The sequence below is a fragment of the Manacus candei genome, unplaced genomic scaffold (genome assembly GCF_025592945.1).
Source record: "Manacus candei isolate 608988 ecotype Guabito, Panama unplaced genomic scaffold, ASM2559294v1 h1tg000115l, whole genome shotgun sequence".
NCBI lineage: Eukaryota > Metazoa > Chordata > Aves > Passeriformes > Pipridae > Manacus > Manacus candei.
Window position 1 is genome coordinate 914587 of NW_026138163.1, and position 18039 is coordinate 932625.

General features: G+C 53.2%; 1 protein-coding gene, 1 long non-coding RNA gene and 1 pseudogene across 2 annotated transcripts in view; 1 reads left to right on the forward strand and 2 right to left on the reverse strand.

The window, feature by feature from the left end:
* LOC127461896 (zinc finger protein 493-like) overlaps positions 1–18039 on the forward strand; it is a 431778-nt pseudogene that overhangs the window by 80127 nt on the left and 333612 nt on the right.
* Positions 1–18039, reverse strand: part of LOC127461897 (zinc finger protein 271-like) — a 406813-nt gene that overhangs the window by 62158 nt on the left and 326616 nt on the right. Inside the window, exon 8 of the mRNA XM_051770094.1 lies at positions 465–922. Coding sequence (XP_051626054.1) covers positions 465–922 — 458 coding nt within the window. The remainder of the gene's footprint in view (positions 1–464; positions 923–18039) is intronic.
* On the reverse strand, positions 6429–7273 carry LOC127461920 (uncharacterized). The gene is made up of 3 exons (XR_007900233.1): positions 7147–7273; positions 6758–6891; positions 6429–6553 (listed from the first exon to the last, which is right to left on the reverse strand). It is a non-coding gene; the product is annotated as an uncharacterized LOC127461920 (long non-coding RNA).

Here is an 18039-nt window from a genome sequence, read left to right on the forward strand (position 1 = left end):
AGTGCTCTTTGCTTCAGTGTAACTGGTCATTTTGAGATGAGACTGGGGAAACTGGGCTGCCAGGGCAGAGACCACTGGCTGGCCCCACTGGTTTTTGCTGGGCAGTGGGTAATTTCTGCCTCACTTGTCAGAACCAGCCCACGGTTATCAGGGAATGGGGTAGTGGTGAATTTGGCTTTCAGACTAAAATGAGGTTAAACTTACACATATTCAAAAGAATAAACTGAATTTGGAGTGCAGATACTCAAAATCCTGAAGACCTTTTGAAACCTTTTTTTGCGTGTCAGTCCTACGGCCGAAGCTCTTCCCGCAGTCGGGGCACTGATAGGGCTTCCCTTTACTGGTGGGTCCGTTGGTGTTGGGTCAAGGTAGAGCTGTGGGTGAAGCTCTTCCCACACTCCCCACACTTGTAGGGCCTCTCCCCGGTGTGGATGCGCCGATGGCTGATGAGGTTGGAGTTGTACCTGAAGCCCTTCCCGCAGCTGGTGCAGCGGAAGGGCCTCTCATCCGTGTGCGTCCGCTCATGCAGGAGGAGATGCCCGCTGGTCTGAAACCTCTTCCCACATTCCAAGCACTTAAAGGGCCGTTCCCCAGTGTGGATGCGCTGGTGTATGCAAAGGATGGAGCTCTGGCTGAAGCTCTTCCCACATTCCCCACACGTGTACGGACGTTCCCCAGTGTGGATGTGCTGGTGTTGGATCAGGTGGGAGTTCCGGCGGAAGCTCTTCTCACATTCCCCACACATGTAGGGCCGTTCCCCAGTGTGGATGCGCTGGTGTCGGATAAGGCTGGAGCTGTCCCTGAAGCTCTTCCCACATTCCCTACACGTGTAGGGACGTTCCCCAGTGTGGATGTGCTGGTGGCTGAGGAGGTAGGAACTCTTCCCAAAGCTCTTCCCACATTCCAAGCATCTGAAGGGTTTCTCCCTGCTGGGAGGCTGCTCAGGGACCACCAGGTCAGAGCTCCCCCTCAAGCTCTGGCCGCCTTCCCAGCACAGGCTGGCTCTTTCCTCCTCAGAGCACCCTGGGCTGGCTTTGGAGCCCCTCCTGCGGGGGGATCTCCGGCCCTTTTCCTCCCCGCTGCCTTCCTGCGCCGGGGAGCCCTTCAAAACGGCCTCTCCCACCAGGGTCTCACGGGGGGATTTGTCCTCCGCGCTCTCCGTCCTCAGCTCGGGGCCTGGGGCAGGAAGCAAGAAGGACAGGCAGGGGATTTGCCTCCGGCCCACAGGGAAGGCCAAGGACATCCCCCCAACTCCAGCCCCGGCAGGACGGCGGCGCCAGCGGGGTTGTCCTGCAGCCGGGGCCATGCTGGGCTGACAGAGCCAGCACAACACCCGCCCAAAGGGACACTGACTTCCTCCTCACCTGCCTGGGGGGCCCAAGGCATCTTCCTCTTCCTCCCAGCCTCCTCCTCCATCCGACCAAGCTTTGGGAAGGACAAATCCTGATGGGGGGGAAAACAAGGGCTGAGCGCGTTGGCTTGGGAGTTCCTCCTGCCCAAGTCCATCTCTCGAACTCACCGGGCATCCTGTGACCATAAAAACCTCCAAAACACCAAGATTCAGGCCAGAAAAGCACAAACCAGCCAGATACAGGCAAAAAAATCCCTCAGAAATAGCAAGAAGATCCTCATCCCCCCAAACCACACAAAGCTGAAATTCAGATGAAAAATACTCCAAAATATGAAGATAAGCCCCCTCTCCCTCCCTGTAGCCCCCCTCTCCCACCCCTTTCCCACCTGCCCCCCAAAGCCTGGGTCCCATCAGTTCCCTTGGGGGGTGACCCACCGCCCCTCACACTCCCTTTGGGGGTCCCACCCACTCTTTTTGCTTCTCTCGTCCCTTTCCCATCGTGGTTGCTCCGCTCACCCGACAGCGGCAGGAAGGGCAGGGACAGGGGCGGAGCAGCAACAGCAACAGCAGGAGAACAATCGCCCCCCATCCCATGGGTGCCCAGGAAGGTGGAACATGTCCCAAATATCCTGGGGGAGCGTGGAGTTTCGGGACATACTCAGGTTGCCAGCACAGATTTCCCTGCAAAGTCTGCAGTGAGTCAAGCTCTGCAGAGGAGATTGTGCCCCACGGATGGGGTTGCAGAGGCTCCCTCGGGTCCCCAGCAGGAACCACCAACCAGCAATAGACACAAAAGGCCCCCTCGAAAATTTCAGGGGAGTGTCCTGCAGGGAGGGGACAGTGTCACCCCACCAGGGTGGGGCTGGCAAGTGGGAGGCTGCTCCAGGGCTCTGCAAGAGGCCTCGTGCTCTGCTCGGCCCCAGCACTGCCTGGTACCAACACCCCCGGCTGCCCCCGGCCCTGGGCAGCTCTGCTGCCACAGGCTGTGCCCTCACCGTGGCCCTGCAATGGCCCTGCCTGTCCCTCACCCGTGGCCCTGACCGTGGCCCTGTCCCTTGGCTCTCTCTCTGCCAGCTCAGTGTGGGGCACACAGGCTGGGGGTCCCTCCCAAGCCCCCCGGGCAGCCGGCGTTGGCTGGGGGGATGTGAGGGCTGGGCCTGCTCAGCACAGCCCCGGCCTCGTGCCCAGCCCCTCTTTCCTGCCCCACACAAGAGCTTCCCGGCCCCCCCCAGGGCTCCCCTGCTGCTGCCTCTGCTCCTGGCCCTGCCTTTGCTGCTCCCTTGGCTGGGGCAGCGGCTGCAGGGGGGGATGGCAGCAGCTTCAGCTCCACGGCACTTCCTGGGGGGAGCTCAGCCCGGGGGGACGGGCAGGGACCTGATGGGGATGGACAGGGGCCAGCAGGGACAGCCAGGGCCTGCAGGGGAAGGCACAGGGACAACCTAGCCCCCCACACTGCCACCGCTGTCTCTGCTCCTCCTTGCAGGCTCTGTGGCCAGGCACAGTTTGTGTTCCTGGGTGCCCACCATCTCAGCACTTGGAGACGCTCAAATCAGCGCCCGCAGCTCTGCAGCAAAGCCCCAGCTCACCTGGCACACAGGGGATGGACACAGCACCTGCTCGGGGATGGGCACAACTTTTCCTCTTCTCCACCACGGGGCTCTCCTTCCTCAGCAGCACCTCTGCCTTGCACTTATTCTCAGCCTCACCTCAGGGACAGCTCTGGGCTCACCTCCGCGCCACTTCTCAGCCTCACCTCAGGGCCTGGGCTCAAGGACAGGAACCTGCAGGGAGGGGACATCATGGGCAAGCTGAGGGCTGCTTGCTTGCACTGGCCTCTGGGCTTCTTTCTCTTTCTAGAACCATCCCAGAACCTCTTCTGCTTTTCTAACATTACACTGGGCACGCTCTGCCTCCTCTTCAGCTTCCTGTCCATCCCCACTCCCAGCTCCCTTTCTGCCTGCCTGCTCTCCAGACACTCTGGCCCCAGCCCGGGGGGCTGACGGGGCTTCTTGTGGCCAAAGGGCAGGACCCGGCCCTTGGCCTGCTGGAACCTCATCCCCTTGCAATCAGCCCATGGATCCAGCTGGGCCAGGTCCCTCTGCAGAGCCCTCCTGCCTTCCAGCACATCAACACACCCCCAGCTTGGGGTCACCTGCACATTTGCTGATGAAATGCCTGGTTCTGCAGCAGCTGCAGATGCTCAAGGGGCAGCAGGACCAAGTCAGGGGTCTGGGGGGGCCTGGGGGGCTTTGGGGTGCGGGAGGTTCCTGGGGGAGCTGGGGAAGGGCTTTGGGGATTGGGGGTACAAACCAGGTCAGACCAGTACAGACCAGGACAGACCAGTACAGACCAGGACAGGCCAGTACCTCCTCACTGCTCCCCAGATCTCTCCTGGAGCTGGGCCACGTTGTCCTGGGACACCTGAGCCCCCCCCAGTGCCCCCAGTACAGCCCACTGTGTTCCTGTCCCAGGGTGCCAGGTGATCCCTCTTTGGGGGGGGGTTGGAATGGATTTGAGGGGGAGCTGGGGGAGATTTGGGGAGATCTGGGGGGGGGTTGATGGGGATTTGGAGGATTTTGGGTGCTTTGGGTGTATTTGGGGGAGTTAAAAGGGGTCTTGAGGGGGTCAAAGGGATCTGTGGGGGGAGGGGATTAAAGGGAAAATGGGGGCTAGGGCACATTTTAGGGGGTTAATGATGTCTGGGGGGAAAGAGGAGTAGCAGCACTACGAGCAGGTGAGTCCTGAGACCCCCCTAGTGTACCCAAGACACTCTTTGTGACCCTCAAAACCCTCTGACACTCCCAAAAGCCCCCGAGAAACCCCCTAAACTGCTTTAAAGACACCCCTCCAAAGCCATCCAGGACTTCTCAGTTCCCTCAGAGACTCCAAAACTCTCTCACGGACTCCCAAACCCCTTCAGGGACCTTCAACCTCCTCCCTAAGTCCCCTCACGACATCAACCCCCCCCAGAGATACCTTAAAACCGCCTCAGGGACCCCGAAAAGCCCCTAAGGGACCACAAAACCACAGAACAGCAGAAGAGCTTTCTGTAAAGGAAGGGAGCAGAGAATCTGAGAAGGAGGAGACCGACGAAAAACTGAACCAAAGCAATAAAATCATCCTGGCCCTTGCAGTTTTTCCTTCACCTTTTTCTCATTTTTCCTTTTTTTAGGGTTCTTTCTTTGGTTGGGTGGTTTTGAATTTTTTTTCCGAAGGAATTTCTCAGGACCCGAATCCAACATCCGGGTTCTTGGGAGGCCTCCCGGGCCCCGCGGCCCCCGACAGGGTTGCAATCCCGCGCTCTGCCTCTCGGGAACCCCCGAACCCCCGCGCTAAACCCTCCCGAGCCCTCCAGCCTTTCCACCCCCAGCCGCGCTCCCCGCAGCCCCCGAGGGGATCCCCAGAGCCCGCTCTCACCCGCTCCCGCCCGGTCTCACAGACAAAAGCAGGCCCCAGCGCCATCGTGACTTCCCGGCAGCCAACGCGGCGCTCTGCGCGCGCACCGCCTGCACAGACCCCGCTGCAGCCAATCAGCGCGCGGCCACTGCCCCGTCCGCCCGCCTCCTGCCACGCTCACCGCCCTGCGCGGTGCACTCTGGGACTTGTAGTTCTCGCGGGGGTCAGCGGCCATTTGCATGGACTTTTTGGTTTTTCTGTCTTTTTTTCCCTCTTTCTTCTTTCTTTCTTCTTTCTTCTTTCTATTCCCCCTTTTTTCTTTCTCTTTTTTCTTCCTTTTTTTCTAATTTCTTTCCTGTTCTTTTTTTCCCTCTTTTTTCTCCTTTTTCTCTTTTTCCTTCTTGTTTTTTTTTTCTTTTTATTTCCCTTTTTCTTTTTTTTTTTTTACATTTTTTGTATCAGTTATATTCGCAAGGAAGATTTAAACACAGGTCAAAACAATCTCCAGGTACATATCTTACGATAATCTGGCATTGTTCCAGGTTCATGAGGATTCCCAAGATCACAAACACTGAGATGTGAAGGGTGCTTACATAAAAAACGGCTTTCCCTGCTTTTTTCCACAGCTAAAGCAAGTGTGGAAGGGGCACTTGGCCCCAGGCAAGATGCTTTTAAAGCCACTTTAAGCAGCCCAAAGTGGATCTGGCTGGCAAATGGGATTATGCTCTTGCTTTCAAGGAGGATTTGCAGAGTACACTGAGGGGAAACATTGAGGGCCATTTATTCACCTACTGCAGGGATGAGAAGAGGGGGGAGCAGGTGCTGTGGCCCCAGAGCTTCTCTCTGCTTTGGGGACACTTCTGTGTTTTCCTCTGTCCATTGAATTCCCAACAAAGAAGGAAAAAGCTACAGGAACTCCAGTCTGGAGTGCTCAGGACATGTGGAAGCAGGGGAATTTTTCTTCCCAGCTGGGACTGAGAGTGCAATTTCACACTCCTTTGGAGAGCATTGACTAAGACATCCCATTTCTGCCCAGGGATCTCCCAGGGGGAACTCAATCCGGGCTCTGGGCAGGTCCCTGCAGGGGCAGCAGCTTCCTCTGCACATTTGAGGGGGTAAAGCTGCTCTAACCCTGCACTCCAACTACTCCACAGCAATTTAGGACCTCTGAGGACAGTTCCCCACTGTTTCCACCCCGGTAGAGACCTGAACACATCCTGTGGGCACTGTGTGACCACCCCTGGAATTAACACCCTGCAGGAATGAAGACACTGACTGTAAAGACACTTGTCTACCTGGAAACCTCCACTTTCTTTGCTACTATACAGCAATAACATTTTCTATTCATATTGCAGCTACAGACTTAACAAATAGAATTGCATATATTGTGCTTTAGAAATTAAAATGCATTCCAAAGTCAGGCAATGCTAAACAATGAAAGTCTTGAACCTTCCCCCCCAAACCAGCCCCACTTTCTGCTTTCAGAACCAGCCCACTTCCTCACTCTCTTCACAAAGGGAGAAACTCTCTCTTTCCACCTCTGAAACAAAAATTCCCTCCCCAAAAGTGATCAGAAAGAGTCTGCTTAGGCACTACTGCAAATGGAAGTTGTCTAATAGCCATTCCTTCTAACTCAGGAAGGGGAGGAGGTGAAGAAACTCACAACAAATGTTTGGATTCCTTCCTCTTTGACGTCTTCTCTTCCCTATCTGATGCTCTGGGACATGTGCAGGGGGGTCAGCATCTCTTCAAAGATGGCTCCTTTCACATCAGAGCCCCTCAAATTGGCTTCCTGGAGGTCACAACCTGATAGGTCACAATTCAGAAAGGGGAAAAGAAAAAGAAGTGTCAGTGGAATGCACCCAGAACTCTGTTCAAAGCTTTACTGGAAGTCCATTTACCTGAACTCCATTGGACTCTGAAGCTGGAGAGGTCAGCCAAAAGCCAGCAATCCCCCCAATTACCAGTTGACTACAGGAGGAATAGGATGGAAAATGAATCCCAACTCACTTCCAAATCAGTTCCTGCCAACGTTGCTCCCCTGAGGTTTCAGTTCTTTAGTTTGGCGTTTCTCAGCGTTGCAACTCGGAGGTTCATTCCTGTCATCTGACTGCCCTCCATGGCCACTCCTTTCAGGCTGGCACCTGGAACACACACAGAAAGGGGTTCTGTGAGGAAAACCAGTCAGAAACACAGCAGCTGCACACTGGTGCTGCCTCAGAACTGTGTGAATTGGAGGAGGACAAGGGGATTTGGGGCTGAGATGGTCACAGACTCAGTGCAGCCCTTGTGGGCCCTTCTCAGGGTTGGACAAACCACAGCTGGACCTTTTCTGGGCCATAGAAATGCACAAACACAGGCTTCAGTTGGCACAGATTAACAAGGCAAAAGCTTCTCACCTTCCAGATTAGCTTGAAGGCCTGATGGGTCCTCAGAGTTGCAGCCTTTCAGGGACGCTCCCTCTGCGTTGGAGCGCAGCATCTTCACCCCTGGCAGGTTGGCACACTGGCACAGACAGGAGTCACTGAGAGCCAGAGGAACAACACCAAAGACAATCAAGAAGACACTTTTAATTTCTGCTTTGGAAGTCAATCCCATTAAATCATTACTGGGAGGAAGTGTAAAAGCTTTGGGAACCAGAACAACTCTAGAATATATTTAAGAATTCCATGTTTTACACCCCTCTGTTTGTTCCAACTCCTCTCTGTTAACACAAGCCCAGCCCTCCCAAGCTGCAGCAGCTCTTCCATCCAGCACAGAGCCTGACAGGTCAGCCCTCTCCAGGCTGGCACAGCACAGGTTGGCACGGGTCAGGTTGCAGCGGCTCAGATTGGCCACCTTGAAGTTGATGCAGCAAAGATCCAGGTGGGAAAGATCCGCTCCACTGAAAGTGAGACCCTGGAAATCCCAAGGAATAAATCCCCCCAAAAGGTTACAGAATGGAAGGAGTAGGTCTGGACACAAAGTTATCATCATTGTGTAGACAGGTGTGCATTAATATTTACAATGTGTAAATATCTATGTCTAAATATATGGATAGAAATGTATTAAAATATATCCTGTCTATAAATATACACAGATACAAGATAGATACAGACACACACAGGTCCTGGGAGGAGCTGAAGACACCCCACCAGGGAAGGGGGCTTCTAAAAAGGAGGGAGAGGGACTTTTTCTATGGGCCTGGAGGGACAGGACAAGGGGCAATGGTTTTTCAACTGAAAGAGAGCAGGGTTAGATGGGAGACTGGGAAGAAATCCTTCCCTGGGAGGGTGGTGATGGGCAGGGATGGAATTCTCAGAGAAGCTGTGGCTGCCCCTGGATCCCTGCAAGTGTCCAAGGACAGCTTGGATCAACCTGCTCTAGTGGAAGGTGTCCCTGCCCATGGCAGGGGGTGGAATGAGAAGATCTTTAAGGTCCCTTCCAACCCAAACCAGTCTGTGATTCTATATAGACAAATACACACAAGACCATTTATTTTACTACTTCAGACTAATGAAATCTAAATGCAAAGCTCTCAAAAATTGTCCTTGGTTCATTTTATATTTAAACAAATGTAAGGGGGGTACTTTTGAATTAGATGATCAATGGAGCATAGAGGCATGAGAAAGGAATCATATTAGGATGTGAAACCAGCCAGAGTATGGTACAATGGAACTTCATGGCACAAGCTAATTGTAAGGTCCATTGTGCTTTTTAGCAAGTCAGCCTGATATCCCCTATTATCAGAGCTGAGTTCTTCCTTGGTTTTGCTACATATTGCAAGATAGATACATCTACCCTTGAAACACAATGGTAGAGGTCATACATAGGGGTGAGAAAGATGATGATGGGAGGAAGATTCTGTGGGCAGGGGTGGCTGGCCCCTTGCCCTACAGCAGGGCATGCACAGACTGTTGCTATCAGGTGATGATCAGGCAAGGTTTGGCTGCCACTCAGGCATCACCTTATACTGGGTACTGGCCCTACGTGGTGTAATGCAGAGCTGATAAAATGGGGTGTCAGGACTGCTGGGGTGAGCGATCCTCATCCTGCCATGGAGACTGTGTTGTTCCATGGGGACGCCCGCTGAGCACGGGCACCGACCAGCTGCTGCAGATCCTGGCAGCCCTGGCCTGTCTGTGTGGGTAAGCACAGTTTATTGACAGGAAGCAACTGAGAAAACAAACTTTTTAATATCCTTTTAGTGTTCCTTTAATTCCCCTTTTATGTTTATACTATTTTTCCTTTAGTTTCCCTTTTTACTAACCAATATCGTGTTATCCATAATATTGTGTTAAGATCCTTTTCTAGTATCCCTTTTTCACTAGTTAATACTGTATTAAATGCTGTTCGTAGTATTTCTTTAATGCCACCCGATAAGGTAGTTATTCTGTATCCTTTTTTAGTTTTTAATTCCTCTTGCTAAGTTTATTACTATTATTATTATTCTCACTGTAATAAAAGATATTTTGTGTGTTTGAGTATTTCTGGCACTTGTCTTTATTCCGGACATGTATCCAAACGAACTGTTACATGTGCAGCAACACATTTCCAGTCTGATACTGATCTGTTTCTTAAAAATCACATGCCCATCATCAGTCCTTGGTCAGAGCTGTGCAAAGCAATTCAGAGCTCTCTGGGCAGGTTGCACATGGAATTTGTGGACACAGGTCTTCCATGTGTCCTGTCATCCTGGGTTGATCTGTGTGACATCAGAAGGCAAGGTGGCCCAAAAACTGGGGGGAAAAAGTCTCCAAAACCTACACAGTCTCAGTATGGACACAAGCAAGATGGAGGAAAAAATCAGAAAGTTATGGTGTGTTTTTCTTGGGAAACATTCAATTCCTCCAAACAAACCCCAAACTGTACAAGATAATCTTTGCTGTGTGTCCCGCCCCTTTTTTTTTTTTTTTAAAGTGAGATAAAAAGCACTTCTACAATTTCATACTAAAAAACCTTCATGGATAAGAAGCAGTATAAACACAGCATAATGCAAGATGCATGGATCAGTGTTGTGGAACAACTTAGTAGTGCCCCTGGTACCTGCTTGGATACAGAGATAACCCAGAAGTGAAGACTAAATGTAGCCACAGCAGCAGCTGCAACCAGCAGAATTCCCTCTCTTGAGAAAACCTATTTTTATAAATTATTCCTGTTCTTAAATACAAAGAATAGAAAAAAACCCCTATTATCAAGACCTGTAGAGGCCATTTAGCTGCTGTAATGATCTACCCCATCAAACCTGAGACAAAAGCCATGTACCTCCCATACAGAATCATAGGCTGAATTTAGTTTTGAAGCCCCCCTCCAGAAGGTTGGAATGTGCCAGATCACTCAACAAACAACCCCACAGTATCCTAACAAACCCTAATGGGATGCAGGATCCAGCTCAGTGTAACTGCATGACCCTTACAGACCTTTTGCACAGGAGAGCAACAACTCCCATGCCTCACATGCACTCCCCAGCCCACCCCAAATGTACAGGGGTGGCTTCACTGTACCCACAGCATTCTCTTGATCTGGTTCCACGGAGATGAGAGTGTGATCTCTGAACTGCAGTCTGATTTTGCTGTCTATTTTTGGCACTTTCCCACCTAAGAAAAATAAATCCTCCTCAGAAAGGAAGAAAACCAGACAAACGGTTAAACTGAGCCCCCCTGTGCTCTCCCCACTCTCTCAAGGCTGGACTGTTTGTTAAGCTATGTTTCAACACCCACATGTCCTCAAACTTGTTGTGGAGGGGGCAAGGAGAAAGAGATTTTTTAATTCTCTCCCCTTTCCTGTCTGCAAATAACTATAATAAATAGCAAGCTAGAGCCCAGGGAAAACTGCTACCAGTTAAATGCTCTCGGGATACAGTTTATCACAGCTGCCAGTTCCAGTCTCGGATAATCTTTATTCCACTCTAAGGGAGTGTCATCTCTCCCACTAGACACGGGGAGCAAACACACACGTGGGGCCTCACGGCACATGAAGCTGATGCTGGGCTGTGATCTGGCAGAGTTCAGGCACACGGTGTGACTCTTGGGGTCGGTGCTGTGCCGGGCAAAGGCTTGGACTCGACGCTCCTCGTGGGTCCCTTCCACCTCAGCCTGTTCTGTGACGGTGCGATGAGTTCCCTCTCTTCCAACACTTTTGTTCTTTTTAGGGTTCCTCGCTGCCCGGGCCCGGAGCCCGCCTCCCGCGCGCCTGCTTCCCTGCCCGTTTTGGCGGCCGCAGCCGGGCGCTGAGTGCCCGCTCCCCGGGCGGGCCCGGCCGCTGCTCCAGGAGTGGGGGGGCAGCGCCGGCGCCTCGAGGATTCCCGGGATTCCCTGGCCGGTTTCCAGGCAACGCTCCCCGCGCGCTCCTCGCTCCAGGGCCGAACGTGCGCAGCCAATGGGAGGCGGCGGAGTGGGCGGGGCGAGGCGGGGATTGGGCGGGGCGGGGGCGGGGCCGAGAGGGGCGGTTGGTGGGGTTTGGGTGGGAGCGGGCGGGGCGGGGCCGGGAGCGGGAGCGCTGCCGCTGAGCGGCCCCCGGGCAGAGACCCCGGGCAGCGGCCCCGAGACCCCCGGCGAGTGGCCCCCGGTGCGGGGCCCCGGGGGAGGGACCCCCCGTGCGCGGCCCCCGGCGAGTGGCCGCTGGTGAGCGACCCCCGGTGAGCGACCCCCAGTAAGTGACACCCGGTGAGCGACTCGCGGGGAAGAAGCCCCGGTAAGTGACCCCTGCGGAGGGACCCCCGGTGAATGACCCGCGGTGAACAACCCCTGGCAAGTGAACCCCGGGGACGGAGCCCCGAGGAGGGACCCCCGGTGAGTGAGCCTCGGGGACAGTCCCCCGGTGCGCGGCCCCCGGGGGTGTCGGGCCGGGGCTGGGCGCGTTCCTTCCCCGTGCAGAGCCGAGCGGGGCCGTGGCGGGAGCCGGGCCGGAGCGGAGCCGGCCGGGGGGGCAGAGGGGAGCCCTGAGCCGCCTTCTGCCGAGGGGCTGCTGGAAAGGAGCCTGTGCTGGGAGGAGCGGGGGACGTGGCCCGAGGCTGAGGCAGGGGAGCTTCAGGTCAGCTCCTGGACAAAGGTTTCTCGCTGTGTTTTTCGGGGGGGCTCGGGCACTGCCATGGGTTGCCCAGGCGGAGCCAGCACCCCGGCAGGTGTTTCAGAGGCGCCTGCATCTGGCCATGGCTGACACGGTTTAGTGGTTTGGGGGTTGCTGGGGCAGTGCTGGGCTGACAGTTGGACTTGATGGAATCATGGAACAACGTGTTGAGTTGGGAGGGTCCCACCGGCACTGTGGAGTCCAGCTCCTGAGTTTTAGGCACCACTAAAGGAACTGAATCTGGATCTGTTTGGCTTCAAAAATTCTTCTGCCCCTAGTCTACACTGCCAAGTGAAACAAAACAGACCGTGCAAAATAGAGGCCTGTGTTTCCCCCAAAGGGAAGGCAGGCAGTTACAAACCGGGAGAATAAAGCAAAGCTCAGAGCTTACATTCATGGTCCCCACAGTTGTATGACACATCAAACCAGTCCTCTGTTCATTACCCGTGTAGAACTGTCATCAGGAACCCCAAACTTTCTTGTGTGTATTTGTATAGATATGTATATATACACATACCTATGTATAGATATCTATTTGTGTGTATCTCTGTAAGATTCTGTATCTTTGGATGTCATATTGGCATGCTATTGTTGTGTGGCAACAAGTGGACTTAAAAGGTTACAAGACTTTAGGAGATCACCTTTCTGCTTGTGGGTTCTGTTTTTTAAAGAAGGTAACAAGAAAAGAACTCTTTAGCCAAATATCAGTTAAGGGCTCCTCGCTGCCCGGGGCCCGGAGCCCGCCTCCCGCGCGCCTGCTTCCCTGCCCGTTTTGGCGGCCGCAGCCGGGCGCTGAGTGCCCGCTCCCCGGGCGGGCCCGGCCGCTGCTCCAGGAGTGGGGGGGCAGCGCCGGCGCCTCGAGGATTCCCGGGATTCCCTGGCCGGTTTCCAGGCAACGCTCCCCGCGCGCTCCTCGCTCCAGGGCCGAACGTGCGCAGCCAATGGGAGGCGGCAGAGTGGGCGGGGCGAGGCGGGGATTGGGCGGGGCGGGGGCGGGGCCGAGAGGGGCGGTTGGTGGGGTTTGGGTGGGAGCGGGCGGGGCGGGGCCGGGAGCGGGAGCGCTGCCGCTGAGCGGCCCCCGGGCAGAGACCCCGGGCAGCGGCCCCGAGACCCCCGGCGAGTGGCCCCCGGGCGAGAGAGCCCCGGCGAGTGGTCCCCGGTGCGCGGTCCCGGGGGAGGGACCCCCCGTGCGCGGCCCCCGGCGAGTGGCCGCTGGTGAGCGACCCCCGGTGAGCGACGCCCAGTAAGTGACACCCGGTGAGCGACCCGCGGGGGAGAAGCCCCGGTAAGTGACCCCTGCGGAGGGACCCCCGGTGAATGACCCGCGGTGAACAACCCCTGGCAAGTGACCCCCGGGCAGGAATCCCCGGTGCGCGGCCCCCGGGGGTGTCGGGCCGGGGCTGGGCGCGTTCCTTCCCCGTGCAGAGCCGAGCGGGGCCGTGGCGGGAGCGGGGCCGGAGCGGAGCCGGCCGGGGGGGCAGAGGGGAGCCCTGAGCCGCCTTCTGCCGAGGGGGCTGCTGGAAAGGAGCCTGCGCTGGGAGGAGCGGGGGACGTGGCCCGAGGCTGAGGCAGGGGAGCTTCAGGTCAGCTCCTGGACAAAGGTTTCTCACTGTGTTTTTCGGGGGGGCTCGGGCACTGCAATGGGTTGCCCAGGCGGAGCCAGCACCCCGGCAGGTGTTTCAGAGGCGCCTGCATCTGGCCATGGCTGACACGCTTTAGTGGTTTGGGGGTTGCTGGGGCAGTGCTGGGCTGACAGTTGGACTTGATGGAATCATGGAACGTGCTGAGTTGGGAGGGTCCCACCGGCACCGTGGAGTCCAGCTCCTGAGTTTTAGGCACCACTAAAGGAACTGAATCTGGATCGAGCTGTTTGGCTCCAAAAACTCTTCTGCCCCTAGTCTACACTGCCACGTGAAACAAAACAGACCATGCAAAGCAGAGCCCTGTGTTCCCCCCAAAGGGAAGGCAGGCAGTTACAAACCGGGACAATAAAGTAAAGCTCAGAGCTTACATTCATGGTTCCCACAGTTGTATGACACATCAAACCAGTCCTCTGTTCATTACCCGTGTAGAACTCTCATCAGGAACCCCAGACTTTCTTGTGTGTATTTGTATAGATATGTATAGATATGTATAGATATGTATAGATATGTATAGGTAGATAGATATGCATACATAGATTTGTATAGGTCTATATTTGTGTGTATCTTTGGATTCTGTATCTTTGGATGTGATATTGGCATGCTATTGTTGTGTGGCAACAAGTGGACTTAAAAGGTTGCAACACTTTAGGAGATCACCTTTCTGCTTGTGGGTTCTATTTTTTAAAGAAGGTAATAAGAAAAGAACTCTTTAGCCAAATATAACTTAAGACATTAATCAGAGCAAATGTATTGACTTTTATTTCCAATTGTACAACAAGTCATTCAACTATTTGCATACTCCAAAGCTGGGTTGGAAACTTCTCCCTCAGAAATAAGAAAAACTGTTTTCCAAGGCTGTTACTGACAGCCATGGCAGAGTTTCCAATAACAACTCCCCATTCTTGAAATGCAAAGCCTGAAAACTGAAACAAGCGTTAACCTGGAATTCTTGTTGCCAGCACTGATCTGGACAGAAGTTATTAGAGAGTGGAGCAAAGCTAGCACCACAAACAACCTTGGGCTCTGCATTCGTTGGTCATGGCAACAAAGTTTTGCTTTTCAACCCATCTACTAAGGAAACCTTGCCAGAACTGTGAGCTTAGAACACTACTTTTCTTAAGAAGTTAGGAGGCCTTAATCCAGTGTACACAGATGAGACCCTGAAATAGGAGAGAGGCCAGTTGCTGATGATCAGTGCAGATGAGGAATCAGCTCTGCTGAGTAGACTTCAAGCTTTGTGATTTTTACAAGTGGACTATTTCAAATCTGTTGTAGAAGAAACAGTCTTTTCTGTTTGATCAGCTTTCCACTTTCAGAAAACTGGAGTTTATCCCTAAAATTCAGCCTGTAGTTTCAAAAGATAAAAATCCTTCGAGGAAACCTTTCAGCCTCAGTAGCCAATTGCAATGTGCCCAGGGAAGTTCAGCAACAGCACCATTCATTAAATGAACTGTTCTGGACAAGCCATCCCAGAGAGATTGAGCTCCAGTGCCAAACCCCATAGAGTGCCAAGAGCCATAAGAGCTGATTTTTGGCTTCGCTGAGATTCTCTCTGGTTTAATTTGGTGTAGCTGGCACATCTGGAGCAAAAGGTCTGGGCAAACGTACATCCTTAGAAGGGTCCAGTACAAATCATGTCACAAGATTAGCAATTTCTCTAAATGAAGAAGGCAATTAGATTCAGGAATGTATTTTTCTACCTCCTCTTTCCACACTGCTGCTGTATTCCTTCATCATGCCCTGTGAGCACACCCAGTGCTCTGTGACTGACGCCATAAAGGACTTGATAACAGGGAAAAAACACCTCAGAGACAAAAGGTGCCATCACAGGAATCTCTTGCTGCCCAAGAAGTGCCAAGGTGGCCCCAACAACTGCACCTCAAAGCCAAAGGATCCAGACATTTTTTCCTGGTGGAAAGAGCTGCTGTTCCCTTTTTTCAGCCCTGCTCTGCAATGGCCGGTCCCACCTCCAGAAAACTTTACTCCAGATGAAGATTCCTGCCAGACAAAAAGTGCCACCACAGAAAGGTTTTTGCTGCCCAAGAAGTGCCCACGCTGCCCCAACAACTGAACCTCAAAGACAAAGGATCCAGACTTTTTTTCCTGGTGGAAAGAACTGCTGTTCCTTTTTTCATCCCTGCTCTGCAATGACCGGTCCCACCTTTTAAAAAATTTATTCCAAATGAAGATTTTTGCCAGACGAAAGGTACCGCCACAAAAAACTCTTCCTTCCCAAGAAGTGCCCAGGCTGCCCCACCAACTACACCTGAAGCCAAAGCTTCCAGATTTTTTCCTGGTGGAAAGAGCTGCTGTTCCCTTTTTTCAGACCTGCACTGCAATGGCCGGTCCCACCTCCTGGAAAATTGAATCCGACTGAAGATTCCTCCTAGACAAAAGGTGCCACTACAGGAATCTCTTGCTGCCCAAGGAGTGCCCAGGCTGCCCCACCAATTACACCTCAAAACCAAAGGATCCAGACTTTTTTTCCTGGTGGAAAGAGCTGCTGTTCCCTTTTTTCAGTCCTGTGCTGCAATGGCCGGTCCCACCTCCAGAAAACTTTACTCCAGATGAAGATTCCTGCCAGACAAAAGGCGCCACCACAGAAAGCTCTTCCTGCCCAAGAAGTGCCCAGGCTACCCCAACAACTGCACCTCCATGACAAAGCTTCCTGACTTTTTTTCCTGGTGGAAAGAGCTGCTGTTCCCTTTTTTCTACCCTGCTCTGCAATGACCGGTCCCACCTTTTAAAAAATTGAATCCAAATGAAGATTCCTGCCAGACAAAAGGTGCTACCACAAAAAACTCTACCTTCCCAAGAAGTTTCCAGGCTGCACAAACTACACCTGAAGTCAAAGCTTCCAGATTTTTTCCTGGTGGAAAGAGCTGCTTTTCCCTTTTTTCAGTCCTGTTCTGTAATTCTGGTCCCACCTCATAGAAAATTTACTCCAAATAAAGATTCCTGCCAGAGAAAAGGTGCCACCACAGAAAGGTCTTTGCTGCCCCAGAAGTGCCCAGACTGCCCCACCAACTTCACCTCAAAGACAAAACTTCCAGAACTTTTTCCTGGTGGAAAGAGCTGCTGTTCCCTATTTTCAGCCCTGCTCTGCAATGGCCGGCCCCACCTCCTGGAAAATTGAATCCAACTGAAGATTCCTGCCAGACAAAAGGTGCTACCACGGAAAGGTCTTGATGCCCAAGAAGTGCCCAGGCTGCCCCAAGAACTGCACCTGAAGCCAAAGGATCCAGACTTTTTTTCCTGGTGGAAAGAGCTGCTGTTCCCTATTTTCAGACCTGTGCTGCAAGGGCCGTTCCCACTTCTAGAAAACTTTACTCCAGATGAAGATTCCTGCCAGACAAAAGGTGCCACCACAGAAAGGTCTTGATGCCCAAGAAGTTCCCAGGCTGCCCCACCAACTACACCTGAAACCAAAGCTTCCAGACTTTGTTCCTGGTGGAAAGAGCTGCTGTTCCCTTTTTTCAGCCCTGTGCTGCAATGGCCGGTCCAACCTCCTGGAAAATTGAATCCGACTGAAGATTCCTGCCATACAAAAGGTGCCACCACAGAGAACTCATCTATCCCAAGAAGTGCCCAGGCTGCCCCACCAACTGCACCTCAAAGCCAAAGGATCCAGGCTTTTTCCCTGGTGTGAAGAGCTGCTGTTCCCGTTTTTCAGGCCTGCTCTGCAATGGCCGGTCCCACCTCGTGAAAAATTTACTCTAAATGAAGATTCCTGCCAGACAAAAGGTGCCGCCACAGAAAGTTCTTGTTCCCCAAGAAGTGCCCAGGCTGCCCCAAGAAGTGCACCTGACGCCAAAAGATCCAGACTTTTTTCCCTGGGTGAAAGAGCTGCTGTTCCCTTTTTTCAGCCCTGCTACAATGGCTCGTCCCACCTCCTGAAAAATTTACTCTAAATGAAGATTCCTGCCAGACAAAAGGTGCCGCCACAAAAAACTCTTCCTTCCCAAGAAGTTCCCAGGCTGCACAAACTACACCTGAAGCCAAAGCTTCCAGATTTTTTCCTGGTGTGAAGAGCTGCTGTTCCTGTTTTTCAGGCCTGCTCTTCAATGGCCGGTCCCACCTCGTGAAAAATTTAATCCAAATGAATATTCCTGCCAGACAAAATTTGCCACTACAAAAAACTCTTCCTTCCCAAGAAGTTCCCAGGCTGCACAAACTACACCTGAAGTCAAAGCTTCCAGATTTTTTCCTGGTGGAAAGCGCTGCTGTTCCCTTTTTGCAGTCCTGTGCTGCAATGGCCGGTCCCACCTCCAGAAAACTTTACTCCAGATGAAGATTCCTGCCAGACAAAAGGCGCCACCACAGAAAGCTCTTCCTGCCCAAGAAGTGCCCAGGCTACCCCAACAACTGCACCTCCATGACAAAGCTTCCAGACTTTTTTCCTGGTGGAAAGAGCTGCTGTTCCCTTTTTTCAGCCCTGCTGAAATGGCTTGTCCCACCTCCTGAAAAATTTACTCTAAATGAAGATTCCTGCCTGACAAAAGGGGCTACCACAAAAAACTCTTCCTTCCCAAGAAGTTCCCAGGCTGCACAAACTACACCTGAAGCCAAAGCTTCCAGATTTTTTTCTGGTGGAAAGAGCTG